This window comes from Calypte anna, chromosome 14 (assembly GCF_003957555.1).
Source record: "Calypte anna isolate BGI_N300 chromosome 14, bCalAnn1_v1.p, whole genome shotgun sequence".
Classification (NCBI taxonomy): Eukaryota; Metazoa; Chordata; class Aves; order Apodiformes; family Trochilidae; genus Calypte; species Calypte anna.
In genome coordinates this window covers 3,918,246-3,938,358 of record NC_044260.1, presented here as the reverse complement: position 1 = coordinate 3,938,358, position 20,113 = coordinate 3,918,246, and the positions used below count along the sequence as shown (strand labels likewise).

The following is a 20,113-nucleotide window of genomic DNA, read 5'->3' as shown; positions in this document are numbered from 1 at the left end:
CCCCCTCCGAGGGCTCCGCTTCCTCAGCACCTGCCCGAGGTCCGGGCCCAGGACCCAGAGCTGCCCGCCCGCCCGTGCCTGCAGGCGGCGCCGCGCTCCCGCCGAGCCCGGAGCCGCCAGCCCCCGCCCCACGCCATAAATCGCGGCGGGGCGGCTCCGGACTCTGGCGCTGCTGCCGGGTAGGCAGGGGAAGGCGGCGGCGGCGGCGGCGGCGGCGGCGGCGGCGGCGGCGGCGGCGGTGGTGGTGGTGGTGGTGCTGCTGCTGGTGCTGGTGGCGGCGGCGGCGGCGCGGGTTCGGCTCCCGCTCCGCCCCGCTTCCCTCCGCCCCGCCGGCTCCGCCCCGGAGGCCGGCACGCTGGCTCGCTCCCTGCCTGGGAACATGGCCGAAGTCGGGGAGGACAGCAGCGGGGCACGGGCTCTGCTGGCGCTGCGCTCGGCGCCCTGCAGCCCCGCCGCGGCGCCCCCTCCCGGGCCGCCGCCCCCGGCCGCGCCGCCCGCCGCCGCCTCCGCCGGCCCGGTGCTGGCACGGCTGCAGGGCCGCGAGTTCGAGTTCCTCATGCGGCAGCCGGCCGTCACCATAGGCCGCAACTCCTCGCAGGGTTCGGTGGACGTCAACATGGGGCACTCCAGCTTCATCTCCCGGCGGCACCTGCAGCTCAGCTTCCAGGAGCCGCACTTCTACCTGCGCTGCCTCGGCAAGAACGGAGTCTTCGTCGACGGCGCCTTCCAGCGCCGCGGCGGCCCGGCCCTACAGCTGCCGCAGCAGTGAGTGCCGCCGAGGCGGGCCGGGCCGGGTCGGGGGCGCGGGGGCGGTGGTTCCGCAGGGAGGTGGCGGGGGCCTGCGGGTCTGGGCCCGCTCCGGAGGGAGACGGAGGGGCCGCGGCCTGCGGGGAGGGACCCAAGGAAGGGCATGACGGGGTGGAGAGGGACCCACTCCGTCCCGAGGAGGAGAGGTGGGTCTGGGGGGAGAGGGACCGAGGAGGATGATGGAGGCGGTGAGGGGGCAGTGAGGTGGCAATGTCCCACGGGGTCTGCCAGAAGCAGGGCCTGAGGGTGAGGGGCTGCTGATGATGATCAAAAAAAAAGGTGCGGGATGATGCCTCTACCCACAGAGCCCGAGGGGACGGTGTGGGACCGTTCGGATGAAGTTGGTCACGGTGGGTGAGGGACCCTCACCTGAAAGGGTGATTTGTGACCAGGTAGTGAATTCATCTCTGGGGATGCCCTCATCTTCCTGGCCCTGCTGCTGTCTGTGACTGAGAAAGAGGATGATGTTCCTCAGTGCTGGAGCTGCTCCCTCTGAGGAAACCATGCCTGGGGAAGAAGTGTGAGCTTCTCATCCCAAGGTGTTTTGCCAGTGAGCTGTTCCCCATGGTCATCCATCATCTTCCATGCTTGCATCCCAGCTGACTGTGTTCAACTTGTGGTCTTTAAGTTGTTTCCCAAAGAAGGGGCTTCCAGCCACTGGGCTAAAACTTGCTATACCCATGGCCTGTATTCCCTGGAAAAGATCTCATGGAATAAGCTGGGGAAACTGCTTTGCTAGAGTGCTTATTTTAGGGCTGGCAAGTTGAGTGTTGTTCACGGTGTCTCTTTGGGACAACAGAAAAAAGGGAGTTGGACCAGGCCAGGGTGATGTTGCTCACCAGGACATCCAGAGAGCAGATGCCCAGGAGGTGGTTTTGCTTCACTGAGGATGGGTTAGAGTACTGCAGGAAGGTTTTCTTCTGTGCTGGTGGGGAGGTGGTTGTCTGAGCTGTGTTGTAGATAAATTCCCTTTCAGAAAGAAGAATGAGGTTGACATTAATCTGCTTCTTCCTCTGAAAATGTTGTTTATGGTTGCTGAGCACTGTCCAACGACTGCAGGGCTTCACCCCAGGGGCAGCAGCGGGGTAGTGGTGGGTGATGTAATTCCTGCCTGTGCCTCTTCAGGTCATACCAGACAGACTGTGTCCAGTGCCATCTCTGAATGAAAACATACTCTGAAGGCAGGGGATTGGGGCTTAATGGTGTAGGCTTTTTCTTTGTATCAAACATCAGTTTTCATCTATCATTTCTTGGCTTTCCTACCGTTTACTTCTAGCACCAGGGTCCTGGTGTTCTCCCTCTCCTGCCAGCCTGTTGCTCAGGGGAAGGTTTTTTAATTACTCATTTCCTCTGCAGGCTGCTTCATTTTGTACTTAGTAATTTAGTTATAACTCCCTAGCTGCTTGCTCTCTGAGGCATTTTGGTTTGTAACGTGTTTCATTTTCTAAGAGGTGTCTTTCAGTGTCTATTTAATTAATCTTGCTTTGTAAAACAAGACCATCAGAAGCCCAGGGCACTTCTGTTGTCAGCCCCTCTGGCCCTGGGTTTATCTGTGTGAGCTCACTCCTCCCTGTCCTTCTGTTTCTTCAGCTGGTTAATTGTCCACAAAACCTCTCTCAAACAGTGACTTGGTTGCTTATTTCTCTCTCTTTCCGTTTGCTTGTGATTCTTGGAATGGCAATTTTCCTTCTTCATTGCTTTAAAGGGAGGAGTTTAATGTACAGTTATGACCTCTGCACAGTAAGGCATCCTCTTTGCTTGGCCCTTGTTTGAGCTATACAAATAAACTTGATGCTCCTCCCTTTCTGACTTCCAGAGTAGAAAAATGTTTTGCATCAATCTAAAGGAATTTGCCCCCTTGCTTTGAACAGGTAAACAGTTCCTTGTCTTCTGCTGGCCAGTCAAGGGTTTCTAACCCAGACCAGGGGGAGGAAAAAGAATCCTGTTGAAACTTAGTGTTTATGCAGTCTCAGTTGAGGCTTAAAACTGTTCTCTTGTCCACTTTCTTCTCCACTCTTGGAAAAACAGACAGTTCACACATACCTTTTATGTTTAATTTCAGGAATTAATTACCATTTAATTCAATTATTAGATGGGAGGCCCTTGTGATTTGGGGAGCTCTTGCTGATAAGCTTTTAAGAATGAGTTGTTTAATTAGTTGTCTCCCTTTCTCCTGTTCTTTTTTTTTTTTTCCCCTACCTGTAAAGAATAGCAGAAATATGCCAAGTCCTGTTTCTTTTGGACCAGCACAGTCACTGCTGCTGTTTTATTGCAAGCAAGGAGATGCTTTTGTATCCTGAGATCAGAATGGAAGCAGAAGGGTATGCATTTCAGGAGTAGTTCACACTATCGATTTTAAAACAAACAAACAAAAAAACCCACAAAGAAACAAAACCAAAAAACAAACAGATCGTGGACTAGTAGATTCTCTTTCTGAGGTTTCTCTTCACTTTTCTGTATAAGATTTCTCTGTTACAAGCCTGCTTCTAAGTTTAGGAGTTCCTAACTATCTTGACAAAGCTTTTGTCAAGAGGGTAGGGAAGGGAGGAAGGAGAGTTTGAGACCTTTCTTGGAGACTGTACCTACCAACTGACACAACAGAGGCCTTTGGAAATTTTCTTACTGCTTATTTCTTCAACATTGTGTGTACATATAATCTGCTGTCACCAGAATTTCACTGCTGGGCAGGAGTATCATATTTCACAGCTGTATTGTTATGGAAGCTTATATTTCACAGATGTGATGACATAACTATGAAGTATAATTAAACAATAAGGAGGACATTTCCTAGAGGTTAATGACAATTAGAAACAAAGTGGGTGAAAGAGTGGAGGGCCCACAGTACAGCTGAAGACCCTGTAGTTTCTTTAATTAACATGAGTGCCAGACTGCAGCAAGCATCACAAATATAAATCAAGATGAACTCGTGGAAATACTTCCATCAAAAATAAGGGCTTTGAATTAAATTAATGATTGCTAGAAGCTGATTATTACTAAAATGTGCTAGTGGAAGCTGGCAATCTGGGGGTAAAATATCTGGCTGGTTTTCTATTAAAAAAAAGAGAAACTCAGTAGAATATGCAGTAGATTTTTAAAACTAGTGATACAAGCAAAATATAAGATAAAGCAGGAGCCATTAGCTGGAGCATTTTTTCCTACTGAAGATGGTAATTTTTTCAAATATATCACATAATGAGGTGTTCACAGGATCAGGTTAATGCTGCAATGTTAATTTTTCATTTATCCTTAGAATTGACTCAATTTTTAAAAGAAGTTCTAACAAATTAGAGACTTCAGGAGCTGAAATAAGCATATATTGATTCCCACCACCACCTCCCAGTCAAACCTAAGGAACTGAAACTGTGGAAAGTTAAGCTTGCTAACCTGAATTTTAAGCAGCTGTGGGTCAGGTTTTCAAATACTCTGAAGTACAAAAGTCCTATTGACTAAAAACTGCAAATGTTGATTGAGCGTAGCCTGATAATAGCACTTGAGCTTTCTGAACTGGGAGCTCAATAGATGGGAAAATGGTGCTTGTCTGTGAATATTTCATGGGATATTTGCTTATTGCTTCTGTGCCCATTTTGTGTTTTTGTAGTAGTGCTATTAATGGAGCTTGAAGTTTATTTTTCAGTGTAAATTGGTGTTTTCAGCACAAGATTCGTAAGCATAAAAATAAGGTTTTTAACTTACAGATTTTTTTTAGGATTTAAGAAATAGAAGAAATGAATGGAGGAATTTTTTGTTTGAGTGGAAAATACAAGGGAAATAAATATATGGATATGTGATATTAAACTTAAGCATGGAGTCAATTTTTTTTAAAACTGTGTATGTAAGCTCCATTATAAATGGAAAACTTACCATGCATGTGAAGTTTTATTAAGAGCATGCTGCTTTATTTATAGTGAGATTTTTCCTAGGTACTTAATAAACTTGACAAAAATAAACAGTCCAACATTCTGAACACATATCAAAGTGCTGATCCCACAAAATTTTAGGCCTGCATTCATCTTTCTGGAGTGTGAGTACACAAGTTCAACTCAATGTTGGGGTACTGGGGGTGTCTCTGCAGTTGGGGTTTAGTAACCAAGCAGAAAATGGAGAGCCAGATCCAGCAGTCTTTTCATTTCCCTTTCTAAGGAAGATTGTACAGTCTGTTGGCCAATAACTCAAGGCACTACTGAAAAGTTTTTTTAAGAAATTGGCATAATCTAGAAAAATAGAGGTGTAACTAATGTAAGGCAGTGTTGTGGTGACCTCACCAACCACTCAGCCTCCATTCTTGTGGTTAGATTGATGCCATCATGGGGTGAATGAGTGTGAGTGTCCTGACAGCTCAGAGCAAACTGCAAACTCTACGTACACATACTAAGGAAATGCTTTGCCCACATAACCACAAACTACAGAACTGGTTGTTTCTGAAATGCTGCTTCTATGTCTTGACTCTGATAACTCCCAGTGTAGTTTTACTCCTAAAATATTGCATCATCTCCATTTGCAACATTTTTTTTTTTGGCAGTGGTGTGTGAAATACATAGTTTGGTTTGCTTTGCTGCAACTTGTGGATGGTGGTTTTACTCTCACTAAAAGCTCTCGTAAAGATTTGCTGTCTTTGTGCTTCATCTTATATTTTTCATGTTACTTGATTTCAAAGACTTTAAGAACAGGTTTTTTGTTGCGCAGCAAGATGGTGATAAAGGTTTAATTATGGAATTTATGTCAAGTTGTAATTTTTGGCTAAGCAGCTCAATTTGTCATGGGTTATATTAAAACGTTTAAGGAAAGTTTCTCATTATGTGAAAATACTGCTCAATTTGAGTCAAAAATAGCTGTGCTGTACGTCAGGTTGTGAATATAAGCTCATGCTATACAGAAGTCAGTGTCTGTTCTCAAGTGTTCAAGTTTAGTTCAGTTTAGCAGATGTGTTGGTTAGGAAAAGATTAACCAAAAGATGCCACACTTGTCTTGTTTATTCTTGTGCAGCCTCTTAGTTGTGAAGTTTTAAATGTAGATTCAAGTTGTGCTGGTGTGACTTCTTTGTGTTAAAAAATCACGACAGGTCTGCTTAGCTGACTGTAGGATTCTTCCATTTGGAACTGTTGTTTTTCTATAAATTTAGGGGAGGAAGGAGGGTGAGAGTCTTTGTTTCTATGAGAACACAAATAAAAATGCTGAAACCTTGAGTTATCATATCTGAGTTATTTTGGTGCCAGCTGTGTGGGCATCCTCACTGCAGACTGTTTGGACTTCGGGTAACAAATCAAAATAATGTTTCTTTGCTTCCCCCCTGCTCCAGAAAATGGGACACGGCAGTCTTGAACCCAATGACTGAAAGCATAAATTAAAAGCAGAGTAATGTGATTGTTTTCTTTGTAAGCAAGTTCCTGGTAACTGCTCTGATAGCCATTTGGCATCAGAGCTCTTCTGTGGGATGCCAAATTCTCTTGCTCAGTGTTGCAGTTTCCTGGAGGAGTAGATGTGCAACAGGATGTTGGTAAAGAACAGGAAACTACTGGAATTGGCTACTTGTGCCATGCAAATAAAGTCTTACTACTGGCCCATGTGTAGTAATTACTGTCTGCTATTGACACAAGTTTTTTGCAGCAGCTGCAGAGTGTGGAGGGTGACAAGTGTGTTCCTCTGCTGGGAGAGCTGCCCCCTGAGACTGAGGGGTAACAAAAGGTGTAGGGACTGGTTAGGTGCCTGTTAAACCCGTTTGAGCCTTGACAGTTACCTCCAGCTGGCTTCCTTATTCAGAGTTGATCTCTACTAGCACTCAGCTCCCTATCAGTTCTTCTGACCCGTGCTAATTTACTTTGAGCTCCTTCCAGCTCTAGTAAGTGTCTGTGCAGGCAGTGTCTGGGTGTTCTGTAGCCAGAGCCAGGGGCCACCATAACCAGAAATGCTCCACAGACCAAGATTCACCTTCTGACTGGTTAGATGGGGGTGAGCCAGCTTTGCCTTCCCAATCCACTTGGAAATGTGGTTTAAAAAAGAAAAATCACATGCTTTTGAGCTGCCTTCTGCTTCATATGTGGCCATGGCCAGCATGGGTTTGGTTTGTGTCTTTGGTTTGTGTCTTTGGTTCAGTCCCCATGCAGGAGTTTCCTCAGGTTTCATACTCAGAGCTGGGACATCCACTGCAGGATTCTTACTTGAAAAAAAATAAAAGTGTGAAGTAATATGCTGTAGAGCTTAGTCCAGAGTGGTTTGGGGTGGTTAAGGTCTTTGCTGTGTTAGTGCCTAGGGCAGGCAGCAGATGCCCAAGGAATCTGCTGACCTTGTGTGGTGCTTTCTGACTGGAAACTAAGGTGAAAAGGTTAAGGCATTTTTTTGGTCTCCTGAATGTGGGCTATGAAAAGATATCTTAATGTATTTCCAGCCTTGGTTAATTGACAAATTGTGAATACAGATTACTGTGTAGTCTTCATGCATTCACTTCAGTCAATAATTCAGTATTAATCATGGAATAGGTTTTCAGGTATTTCTCAGCCTCTCAGTTGTTTGCTGACCCCTATAAAAGCAGATTGAGGTGATTACAGAGTAGATCAGTCTCACAATTTCTAATAGTATGTTATTTGTTTCCATAGTACAGGTACAGTTTTGGTTATGTATTTTCCCTCACGTCCACAAATGTTTTTTGGTAGCTGCTCACATCTTCAGGCTTTTTTCATAACAATAAAATGCATGTGTGCATCCCTTCTGCATGGCACTTAATTTTCATGAAATACATATTTTATTGCACAGTAAAACATTTAAAGATCTTAATGGTGTAATTAATAGCCTGTATGCACTTCTACCTTGTCTGTTTAGCTCTTCGGTATCCTCCTGCTCCTTTTTCATGTCCTCTTGCATTTTTTATCATGAAAATTTCAAGCAATCTTGAGAGAGCACTTTATTAGAAGCCCGTTCTTTGAATATTCAGCAACTTTTAAGTAAGATTTGATTGATAGTCCCTTCCCTCCCTACCCAACCTATTTTTAGTAATTTAAAAGCGAGTTTAATTTTTGGGTTGTCATTTGTTGTGTGTGCTCAATTTACTTTGGTGGTTTTCCTTCCTCCTTTAAATGTAAGATACATAATTTTCATGTTCTTCAAGGACATCTTGACAGTTGGGGAGAAATAATGGAGAAATTAATTAGGAGCTCTACCTTAGCAGAAGGAGGAAAGATGGACAGTCTTGGGGACTGTGTGATTAAAAATGAGCATAAGTGGAAGCAAATTTGTAAGAACATTTTTACTGCTGATTATCCTGCTTCAAGGATCCTTTAGCACAAGAGACTATTTTTATGTACAAGTACAACCCACTCCATCTTTTCAAACAGAATGAGGAGACAAAAAAACCTTGCAGAGGTGGTCTAAGAACTTTGGAAAAGGACATCCCTCCCCTTTTCTCTGAAATATAACATTAAAGCTAGACCCCCTTTTTTTTTTTTCCTCCTTCGTGCCACTTTAAAGAGAGCCTTGGGAAGTCTTCCCACACAAACTTTTAATCTTCTATCTCCCTTAAGGCCACATGCAGAAGCCACCAAGGTTTTGACTAAGCAGGACTGGACTCCCTGCAGAGCCAGTTTGTGCACTTGCTAAAGGAATTGCTCTTGAGCAACTTAAGGTCTTTCCTCTCTCGAGGGCATAAGAACTATGGACTCTTAAACACTCCGAATCCTGATTGTGTGGGAGAAGAAAAGGACTAGACACACAAAGCAAATTTTCTTTCCACTTGATGGGTAGACCAAAAATGGTTTTGCTTTTCATATTCAGTCTGAGGTGTAGCTCAAACTAGTAAGGGTTGTGGGAGGTGTACCAACTGCTATTTATTTATTGATTTTTTTATTATTTTTTTTTAATTGTTTCATGGCTTGCATAACATGGTGTACCTTGGATTGGCTGCCTGCCCCCTGGGTGTAAAGGGGTGTTGACTGTCAACAAGCCTGGCAATTGGGTGACTTTGCTTCTTTTTCTCTAGTCCATTCAGCTGGATGGTTTCTCTCTTCTTCTACCCTGTCTCCCCCAGCCACCATCTAATGAAACAATTCATAATGAAACTCTAAAGACCTGCAAAGGAAGTCAAAGGCTGGCACATGCTTTGCTGCTAATATTAACCTCTATGGAGTATAAAGGCAAGCACTGCTGTTTTCTTCAGGCATCGGAATTCTTAGAAGAAAATTCCTGACGTCTTCAATAAAAGTGTTGCTGCATTTTTTTCTATTTTGTGTAAACAAGGCATATGCAAACCAGCTGTTAGAAATAGGGGCAATCAAGTAGTTTAGACTTGTACGTGATCTGTTTATGCTTGAGTGTCCCAGATCAGGGCTTTGGAATGAAGCAGAGCCACAGAATTAATTGGGGAAACGAAACTATCTTGATGGACAATGATTCCAAAACTGAGGTACTTTGGTGACAAGTGGGTGTGTCCTCTTCTCCAGATGGTTTCTTCTCACTTTGTGCCTCACCAGAAATTATAGCAAGTATGAGAATTTTTCTATAACAAAAACAAACAAAAAACCACCACAAAACACTGCTGCAAAAAAGAGGTAGAATCTTGTTCTCATAATGTGAAGCTTGGATGAAGCTTTCTGGTAAAGTACATCTATTAAAGTCAAATGTTGCCCTGAATCTGTATACTACACAGAGCAAAGGAAGGGGGGGAGCATTAGAATATGCCAGTAAGATGACAAGAAACTCTCTAGAATTTCCTGATTTCAAAATAATGAAACTCCTCATGGCATCAGCTTCCGTATCTACTGTCATTTTGTAGGAGTCATTGTCACTTTAGTTTGTTAAACTTTCAAGGAGGAAGCCACCCTCAGTGCAGGTGTTAATGCTGGCAGGATTTAAAATACCATCGTAATCTCACAATTATTTTACACTGTTTGCCACTTTAGCCATCTCCTGCTAGGTGCTCTTTCCCAAGCCAGTCCAGTGCATCATCTGTCTAGAACTCAATCATAGTCAAATGATTTTTCATTTCTTCTATACAGTAGGCAGGATTTGTTACCAAGTCGTGGTTGGGATTCTCATCTGACCTTTGTTTTCAGTGTCAGTATTTTGGGGGCTGTAGGTGGATGTCAGGTTGTAGATGTGTGAGAGAGATGCTGCGTTGTTGCCCCAAATGCTTATTTGACTCCAGGTGTAGAAGATGTCAGCTTTTAAAACATTTAAATTGCCCTCAGAGCCTCTTTTAAAACACTAATCCTGGCTTCCTCTACTGGGTATTGAATGGATTGTGAAATGTCTTTAGAGGGAGCAGAATGGACTTGAGTGAACATTTTGCAAGGTGGCTCCATATGGATCATTTTCTATAATGTGCATGAGTAGTACATGAGCTCTTTCAAATCACTTTCTAAGTGAACTGAACCAGACTCAAAGGAAAATAGATCACAGTCATTCTCTGTGTGCTAGAAAGCCTCATTGAACTCAAAGGTTGGTAACCCCCCACACTGCAAGGTTTTTCTGGAATATGTATGTGGGAATTAGGTTGTTTTGCTGAGCTTTACAGAGGTTATTTTGTTTTGGACAGCCTTTGCTAATGTGTTCATAGGTAGTTCCTTAGGTTCAGAAAGGAAAAGTCTTTTGGTGGCTTGTGAGAGCTTTCAAGGAGCTGGGCTGGCTTTGTGAGGAGCTTTGCTTTCAGGCAAACCCTACAGTGATGAATGGCTCATTAGAAGAAAGTTGATGGCATTGCAAATGAGATTTACATGAGAATTAAACTGCTGTAGTGTATCCAACAAGGATGCTGAAACAAATGGCTCTCTCTGATGGTTATTAAGCGATTTTATGAACTGATCTTTTCAGACAGTTTCTCCTTCTTCTCCAGGGTATGAAAATTTCCCAAGGATCTCCCAAGAAGATGAGAGGTAGGATGAAAATAGGGGGTTCAAACTTGCATGTGGCCTGTGGCAGCCATGGCCAGATGTCTGTGGTGCCAGGGACAGGATCTGTGGCAGGCTGGAAATGCCCCAACAGTTGAGCAAAGTTTTAAAATGCTTGGTGTTGAGATAGGTTATGGAAATGAATAACCAGTGCTACTGTATTGACCACCTGTGGCACTGCATTTCATTCCATGCTGTCATTAGGTATTTAAGTCTCAGTGTACTGCTCTATTTCTTATTGAAAATAAGAATTTTTCTTACGAAAAATTGTTCTTCTTTCTTATTGGAAGTCTTTGTAGAAGCTGTTTCAGGGAAGTTCCCTGAAGTGTGGGTGCTGGTGGGGCTTTTTTGGCACTGAGGTTGAGTGTGGTTTATGATTGAGGGAGTACCATACTTAGTTGAGCATTTCTGCCAAGATGAGTGAAGAAGGAAAATAGTTCATATTGACCTTTTGAGTTTTAACCAAGATCTACGTGAGTAACAGAGGCTTGGAAAGCCTCTCAGAAGGGCTCTTGGATTTCTCAGAAGCAGGGAAGGAGTAAGAGATGCTGGTGGTGGCCCTGCTCTGTTGAGTCACTTCTTGTGGTCCCCTCTGTGGCAGAATGGAAGCCAGGCTTAGGCTCTGATCTTAGGGTTTGTCTTGGAGCAAGGGGGGAACTCAACCCATCATGAATGGGGGGTAGGCAACCTTTTCTGGCACAGGAACACTCTGGGCAAGTGTGTGTGTGTTACAGAGCTCAGATTTGCTATTTCTGTGACATTTCTGAAAGCAGTGTCTGAGTGCTTGCTGCCTGGTGCTGCCAGAGGAGCCAGGATCCAGGGGGCTTGAGGCAGCCAGGGAATGATGTATCCTGGTTGGGGTTGGGAGCTGTGGTTTGGCAGGACTCCCCTAGGACTGGGGAAAGTACAAGAAGTCCTCCAGGGAGTTGAGATTCATCATATTTCTGAGCCCTTAGCAAGGGCTGAGCAAAACTTACTCCTGATCCAAGTTTTTAGGCAGTGGCTGCCCTGTTAGTCCTGGTGGTGGACAGTTTGCCACTGCCTCAGGAAACATAGGTGTGGGACAAAGGTGCTGAGAGCAGAACACAGAAATAATTATCATCCCACTTTGTTTCATACAAGTTACCTTTCATTATACACTTGAATTAACTTAGTGGGACAGCAGGTTAGCACGGGGGTGAACTGTGTTTTTTTAGTAGCATAAAACCTTGGCTGCTGTCAGGCATGCACTCAAAGAATATTTATCTCCACATGGTGCTTTTTTCTTTTAGGCTTCTGTTCCACTCCATAGGTCTGCCAATTTGATCTGTACTTTAGCTTTGTTTAATGGGTATTGTCTGGTATGGTTGGGATTTTATTTTTTTTTTCCTCTGAAACATCACACAAGGGTTTAAAATGGAGCTGTTTTAAACACAAACACTAGGATATGGTATGTGGGTTGGGGGTTGTTATTTTTTTTTGCCAATATTGTCAGAGTGGCAACCACAGAAAATTAATTTCTCTGTTCTCAAATATGTCCCAAATGTATCTGTGCTGAAGGAGTCCCCAAGGGTTCTGGGGAGGTGCTGCCTGAAGACACATCTTTGCTGTCTGTCAAAGCAGGAGTGACAAGTAAGATGTTGATTCTTTTAAGATGGATACTGGCTTAACAGGGCTAAAATCCCTACTGTCCTGTAGCCCATTTTACAGAGGTCTATAGAAGCCTAGAATGACTAGAAAATATTCAGAAGTATTTAACCTGGGTCTGTTAGAGCTCCTTATTCTGACACCCACTCTAAGCAGCTATCCAGCCCCAGGATGGATGTGGTTCAAGTCCCACAAGCAGTCCTGTACATCCTGAATATACATTTACCACCCAAGCAAGGTGGGCTTCACTTGTGGAGAGAACCAACAGATCCTGCCCCAGTGCTGAGTTTCATGGTACAAATGTGTGTGGTAAGCAGGAGAGGAGTTAATTTTAGCTTGATTGGCAACACAGAAGGGAATCAAGATGAGTGTAGTGTAAATGGCAGTGGGAGGAGATCAATAAGTGTAGTTTATTTCCATGTATCCAAGTGGGTGTTCTAAACAATTTCTTTTTTTTTTTTTTCTTTTTTCTTCTTTTTTTTTTTATAGAACCAAGAATGTTAATGCATTTAGTCCTTGAAATCCTTCTGTGAAAGCAATTCTGGAGTTTTGTTGTGTGGTGGTAATTTTAAATTAATACCAGGTGCTTTTATTCTCTTGCTTAGCTCTTCCTTGTTCCTTTGCACTGTTACCTGGTTCAGCAGCAAGTGAGGAGTGATTCTTGGGAATGGACTCTCATTTCTTCTCCTACTCACCTTTGTTGATATTCTGGAGCATGTACAAAACTGTTTATGATGAAACATTGCTCAAACAGCCAGGTTAAGATTTATTGACATAAAGGAGGCAGGGAGGAGGGAGTGGCTGACTGGTCATTCCTGGCTATTTCCAGCTGACTGGGATGTTGCTGAAGTTGCCCACATGTCTGTGCAAGGGCTCTGGTGTGTCAGGATGCTCTTCAGAAGCCCAGCGCCCAATACCTCTCAGCATGGTCTGGTTTTCCTTTGTATGGCTCAGTCATGGATGTGTACATGGGGGATGCTCTGCTGGTTCTGAAGCTTGGGGTTTTGAAAACATCCCATGGCTCTTGAGCAGGGCCCTGCTATTTTTCTCTCTGTGGGGGAGAGAGGAGGCTTTCAAATTTGCTAGTAGGGTTGTTACCTACAGGAGTTTTGAGAAGAAATCCTTTTTAAAACAAAAAAATAAAAAAAGACACATACTTCTTAAAAGACAGTGGTGTTATATGGACTGCAAGGAGAGTCAGAATGGCAGGTTGGAAGGTGGGTGCTATTTAGGAAGATAAATTGATAAAAAAATAGAGTAGCATCAGAGCTGGGAAGAGGGCAGGTTGATGGAAAAAAAATATCCTCATCCTTTCTGAAGCTAGAACAGTTTGTTTCCTGGCTCATCTTAGCTACATGCAAACCAAAGATGTTAAACAGCTATTTGGCTTCTGAGCAAGTCTTTATGTAGCATGCTCAGTTATGTTTGTTCAGCTTAAAATCAGCTATTGAGAGTGTTCAGGCTGTAGATAAAAAAGGCAATATTGACAATATGCTTTAAAAAAAATTCAAGATTGATCAGGCTGCCATGGGAAGGGATTTTTGCCATTTTAGGACTTTTATCAAAAAGTGAGATACACACAGACCTCATATGTAGCCTGTAATTTCCATTTGCTCTGAAGATCACCCATTTATTGGCTGGGGAAGAAATGGTTCAGATAGGATCTAGACCTCTGCAGGCTGCAATACCTGATTAGAGCAGCAGTGGTGCACAGGCTGTTGAGTGTTATATGGTCTCTTAACTATCTTATTTTTATGTATACAAGCACACACACAACAAAATAACATAATAGGCTTGCTGTGTGTTACAGATGATATCAGGCATCTGCAGTGCTGATTGTGAAACTCTCTGGTGCTGGCAGCCAACCTCATTTAAATAAAAGCATCATTTGCTCTTTGTGCCAGCCCACTTCTTTGGTGGCAAACTTTCATATCAAGTTTTTGGTGTCAGGCCACTCATTGTAACACTTAAAACGCCTCCCTGTTCCCAGACTTCAAAGTAAACAGCAGCTTTAGGATTAAATTTAGACTTTAAAGACAGCTTACTAAGTGTTCTCAGCAGGCAGCTAAATGTTGACATCCTTGGAAATGTGGCTGCAAAGTTTTACTCCTCTGTGACTATACTGAGAGATGTAATAAATGAGAAAGACTTTAATTGACTGGCAGTGGTGTTGGTTTAAGATGTGGCTTGCCATTTAACACATAGAAAAGAGTTCACTGTATCTTAATTTGCTCAGAGATATGAAGTTGGTTAGAGCAGGGACTACACAGGGGAAGGGAGCAAATTCTGTGTGTGGTAGAAATGGGGCTGGAATTTACCTTCAGGAGACTTCAATAATGAGGAAAAAAAAAAGCACAAAGAAAAAGCCTAACCAGTATTGATTAAAAGACAGGTGTCTCTGTTGAGGCTGCAGATTAATTTGTACTGATGTAAAATCACATCTGCTTTTAGTTGGGTGGAGGTCAGACCTTCTAAAGCTCATTTGTTTAGCACACTGGGAGATTTGAGATAGCTCTTGCAATGCTTCAGACTGTCTGCACTCCATTTGCTCTTCATGCTGCTGACCTGCAGCTTGCTTGTCTTTAAAGAAATAGGAGCACTCAGGAGAGGAAGAGGAATTTGCCTTCTGATAGCAAGCCCTGTGCCCAGCACTCCTGGTTTGGAGTGAATGGCATATTTTGAAGCTGACTCCAGTGTTTTGAAATGTGAAACTGAGTGAGGTACAATTATAGCACCACCTCTTTGTTTCTCTGGGCCTGGCAGATGGGTACCAAGTAACAACCATGGTGTCTTGGCATCCATATGGGAAAGGTGGGCTTCAGAGAAAAGCTTGTTAGTAATATTCTTTTGATTATACCAAGGCTTGGTTTCTGAGATTATTTAACATATTTATAATCCATCTGTAAATAACACTCAGGAGTTTGCAGAATTCATTTTAAGTGTTTGTAGTTGAGATTTTCTGTATTTTAAATGGATAAGTGAATTAATCCCTAATCAGGTGTGGATTGACCAGTGATCAGAGTTTGTAAACAGGTGATGGCAATGATGATATTTCAAGAATATCCTCCAGCTTTTTTGCAGGCCTTAAAGTGAATGAAAAGACACTACTACTAGCTGGGTAACAGTGGTTTCTGCTTGAAAAGTTTCAGAAAAGTCACTTGTAAAATTGCACATCCCTGGCCTGATAGCTTTCTGAAGGAAACTGGAACAGCTTCTGGCAGGTTGGTTTTTTGCATGGTACTGAGCAGGAATACTGGAAGACACATCAAAGCTGGGAATAGTAGAATCTGGAGAAGATGTGTCCATAATGCGAATTTCCCAGCACTGTGATGATTTTGGAGGGAACCTCCTGCCATTCTTGCTGACTCTCTGTTAGCTGAGTGAAACACCCTTCTCAGCAGTTGGTGATATCCATCCCTGTTCTTCTATGAGATGCTGTTTTGATACTCTATTAATTTATTCCCTGATGTTATTGTGCTATTTCACTACACCAAAAAACCAACAACTGCAGTGTCTTACATGTTTTGGGTTTTTTTCCCCTTTCCTGCTCTGTGCTTTATTCCTGAAAGGAGTAAAGCTTTACTCCCTCAAAGGGGAGAATCTCCAAGTGAAGCTGTGCTTGATGTCTCAAATAATTTTCAAAGAGTAGAATCACAGCTTTGTTGAGGAGATATAAAGGATATAAAAATGCAGCTCTTGATTGTTCACTATTAATTCTCCAGTGGCAAACAGCCTCAGACGTTCTCACCTGAATGAAAAAAAATAACTGTTTCTGTCAGTGATGCTGCTCAGTTTGTTTGCTCTGTGACAGCAATTAAAAGGAAAAGAAATGGTAGGGAAGCTGCTGTAGAATAAGATGCTTGAAGTTTCACAGCGTGGTATCATAGTGCAAACTCCCCTGAAGGTTTTGCTTTTAACATGTAGTTCTTGGAACCTCAAAACAACTACAAAAGAGTGCTGATTTTCTCCTGTGCATTTGTAAGGAAGATACAGATGAACTAAACCAGCATTTTTCTGTTCTTTGGGTTGGGCTTCTGGTCTATCTCTTCTTTTTTAGCCTCCCTGATCACCCTGAGGCTGTTTACCCTCTTCCCCCTCCACCACCTGCTTGGCTCACTTTCCCTCTCTGCCTTTTCCCAGGATGGGCAGTGGCTCAGACCTTGATGTTCATCAGCTCTGGAGGTGGGATATCTGCAGAGATTGAAGGAAAGAAAAAAACAAAACAAAAAAACAGCCCACAATTTCTGTGTGTGTCTCTGTGTGCATGATATTGGCAGGGAGAGGAATCCCAGAGTTTGCCCAAGCTTTCCTGGGAACATTGCTGTCTTCAAAGGAGTTTGCTAAAATATCTGTTTGAAAACCTGCCTGTGTGTGGAAGGCTTTCTCATTGTGTTTCAGCCTCGATGAAATGGCATCAAGGGAAGTCCTGTGCAACTGAACTCAATGGAAATGTTCATTACAGATAATTTTCTTGGTGCTTTTAAGAGCCATAGCTATTCATAAGTTGTGGTTTTGCCTGATGCTGCTGGTAGGATTGTAAATAGCTACACTTGCCTGCACACACTCTTTGCCCATCTGAAACCTTGTCTGACTGTGCTGGAAAGCTCATTTTAAACACAGTAATCTGCAGTGTTAGGCAAATTCCAGTGTCACCTGTGGTGCCTTCTCATTAAGGGAAAAAGTCCTTTATATATGTACAGTTCCAGCTAGAGAATAGCAAGCAGCATAAGGAAAAGGTCTTGTCTGTGACAAAGAAAAATGGCAATTTCAACTTTTTCTGCTGCATTATTCCTTGTTGAGCCATCTTATGCTCTTGTTTTTCTTAAAGGACAATCAGCAAATAAACTTCAGAAGTGTGGAGGTGTTAAAACCCCCTTCTTCTGCAGCATCCATAGCCTGCCTGTCCTGCCTGAGCTGACCACAAACCAACTTCTGTTCCTCCAGACCTGACCTGCAGGTTGCTGTGGCAGAATTTCCCAGGGGAAGCACTTGCTGGAATGCAAAAAAAAAAAAACCCAAACCAACATTTTTTAGTGCACAGCTGAGTGATTCTGGGTTTGAAATAACTAAGCTGAATCAAAAAGATAAAATAATTTTAAAAATCTGTTTATTGTTTCTGACCTCTTGAAAACTTTCAGCCTCAGAGAATCGTTGTGGTGGCAGATGTGATTTGCCTGATAAAGAACAGAGCTTTTCTTAAAAATAATTCCTTGTGTTTGATTTTCTGAAAGGCTAAGGCAGTATTTGGATCATGTGATGCTTAAATCTCAGTTTGTTTTTCTAAAATGTTACAAATCTGCAACATTTTTCTTGCTGGTATCTCCTCATTTCCTTCCTCCCCTTGATATTTGTCCCCTCCACCTCCTCTGGGTCAGTGTTGGTGCTTGTGTTTCCATGTGGAAGGCAAGATAAGGGATCTGATCTGCCTCACAGCTCAGGCCCAACAAAAATAAAAAGGAATTTACCAGTTACCTGGTTTGATTTGCTGTGCTGTGGTTTGGATGGAACCATTGGCAGGAGGGTGACAGAGAGGAAATGGCTGAGGGGATGGGATGGTAGCAGGGATAAAGGAGATTTAGATTGTGTTAAAATAAATCTGCATGAGATGGAGTGGCATAATTGAGATCTCTTGGGGGAGAAAATTATTTTTAAGGCAGAGGAAACCAGTGGGCCATCCACATGAGCTGCAGAATTTTACCCAGTTGGCCAGTTCTGTATCCCAGAGAGTCCAAGGTGACCATGGAAAGAGGATTTCCAGTGAACTCTGGAGTTGAGGGGAAGGACAGAAAATCCTGGCAATGATCTGGAATTACAGGCTAGTCAGTCCTGAAGAATTCTCAGTTACTTCAGTGTGAGTTTGCCTTGGGGGAAACCAGGTTTACCTTAGAAGAGGAGTAATACCTAAGAAGGGGTTAATACCAGGATCCTCAGAACACTGAAACTGAGCTACTGGTGCCTCTGGTGTAACAGGGCAACAGAAGAAAATGAAAATTTGTGAAGTAGAAGACCACTCTCTGCTGAATTTAACTAATTATTTCAACCCAAGCTCACTCACATATGCACACAGACAATTTTAGTTGAGTCTCAGCTGGTGTCTGTACTTCTCCATGTGTCTGAAATGTTAAGCACCACAGTATATATTAAATAAAGTGACTGTGTTAAAAACATGCAAGGCAAGTGATTTGTGAGCTTAGGGGTAACTGTGAGGTTAGAAACCAGTCCCTGTCATAAAAACCCAGGTTGTGACATACAGAGTAATTCTGACCAAACATTTCAATGGGTTTCTCTCTCTTTTCAGCAGTGCCAGAAATCTCTGGGCTCCTTTCTTTGGAGGTAATCTCAGTGCTCTCTAAATCTACTTTACCTCCAATTATGTTAAAAACACTAATGGCGACTTTTATAGCTTTTCCTTTAATTAAACACCAGTGGATAATATCAGAGGTGGTTTTGGAGGGAGCTCTGGAGCTTCTTTCTTTGTCCTGCTGCTGTCTGGCAACGTGCTTGTCTTGCCTTGCCTTCAGATTGAGCTGATTCATTACAGGAAGAACAATCTGGGCTTCACCATTTACTTGCAGGCTCTTTGCTTATCTCTTCATGAATGCAACAAATGGTTTATCACGTTCCAGATTATTTCTCTGTGTGGTTGATAAAGGACTTTATGGGTAGGCCTTCAGTGAGATTTCTGTGTCAAATCTGAGCAGCTCAGTAGAGCAATTGAAATGGAAATAGCAAATGCTGCAGACTCATTACACTTTGACTGCAGCAACCTCCAAAATAAACCAGCACTCCTAAAAACCTGGCAGTTAATGCTGCCTGTGTCCCCCAGCCTAAAGAGATGTGTAAAGAAAAGAACTGTAATGACTCTTAAAATTGCCATGGTGATAGGTACATGCTTGGTTTGTAATGTGTATTTAGATTTCACAGAAGAAAATGGTTTTGTCTTCCTTCAAGAAGTCTTTCTGTAGTCTTAGTGGAATTAGCTTTTTCATTTGGAATGCTGATAGCACTAGCCAAGTGGATGATACAACTGGTTTCTTACTGGTATTGCTTACAAAGTGTTATTTAGGAGGAAGAGAAATTCTAGAGTAGGGAGTGGAACAAGAAATGTTGGATGATTTTATTATTATTTTATTATAAAGGAGGGGTGAATAGTACATAATCTCCTGTGACAGCTCAGACAGATTTCAGAGCTTGTTGCACAGTTTTATGTAATTCATTCAAACTAATGTTCCTTTTCATTCACTTGTGATTGAAAGGTGGGTTACTCATGTTTTTCCCCACCTTGCTGCTTCAGGCAGCTGCAGTTCCAGCAAAAGAATCCTTTTGAGCGCAACCCTTGGGATGATTATTCCCATCGGAATGTAAGGGTCTGGCTTATTTTTGTGAAGGTGGAGGAAATTGATTTGGTTCTTTCAGTTGCTGGAATGAGGGGAAGCCCTTATAAATTTTATGTTTTGCAGTTGAAGTGTTGAATTTTGTGCTGGGTGAGGTTTGCTGTAGAAAAGCTCAAGTTTTGAAGACTGTTGCTTTCCCTGGGCAGAGGGCAGCATTCCAAGGCAACAAATCTTTGTCAAGAAATGTTCTCAGCTCAGCTGGTTTGCAGTGGTCAGAGCAATTATCACGGCCTTGTTTCTGAAGAAACATGAATCTGGGGTGGTTGTTCTGCTCTGAGTTTGCTTATCTCTCCCTGGGCACCCCCTCAGGGCTCCCAGACGTGTTCAGTCACGTGAAGCAAACTCTTTATCTTTTTCTAAGCAAATTTAGTTTGATATTGGGTGCCTGGGTGCCTAAACTTTCCCAGTGAGTCT

At 43.0% G+C, this 20,113-nt stretch overlaps 1 protein-coding gene across 1 annotated transcript in view; it reads left to right on the top strand.

Annotated features, from left to right (window-relative positions):
• The first annotated feature begins 379 nt into the window (after positions 1-379).
• The window catches only part of FOXK1 (forkhead box K1), a 55,531-nt gene continuing 35,797 nt past the window's right edge, over positions 380-20,113 (top strand). Inside the window, 1 exon segment of the mRNA XM_030459508.1 lies at positions 380-765. Within this exon segment, the coding sequence (XP_030315368.1) occupies positions 380-765 (386 nt within the window).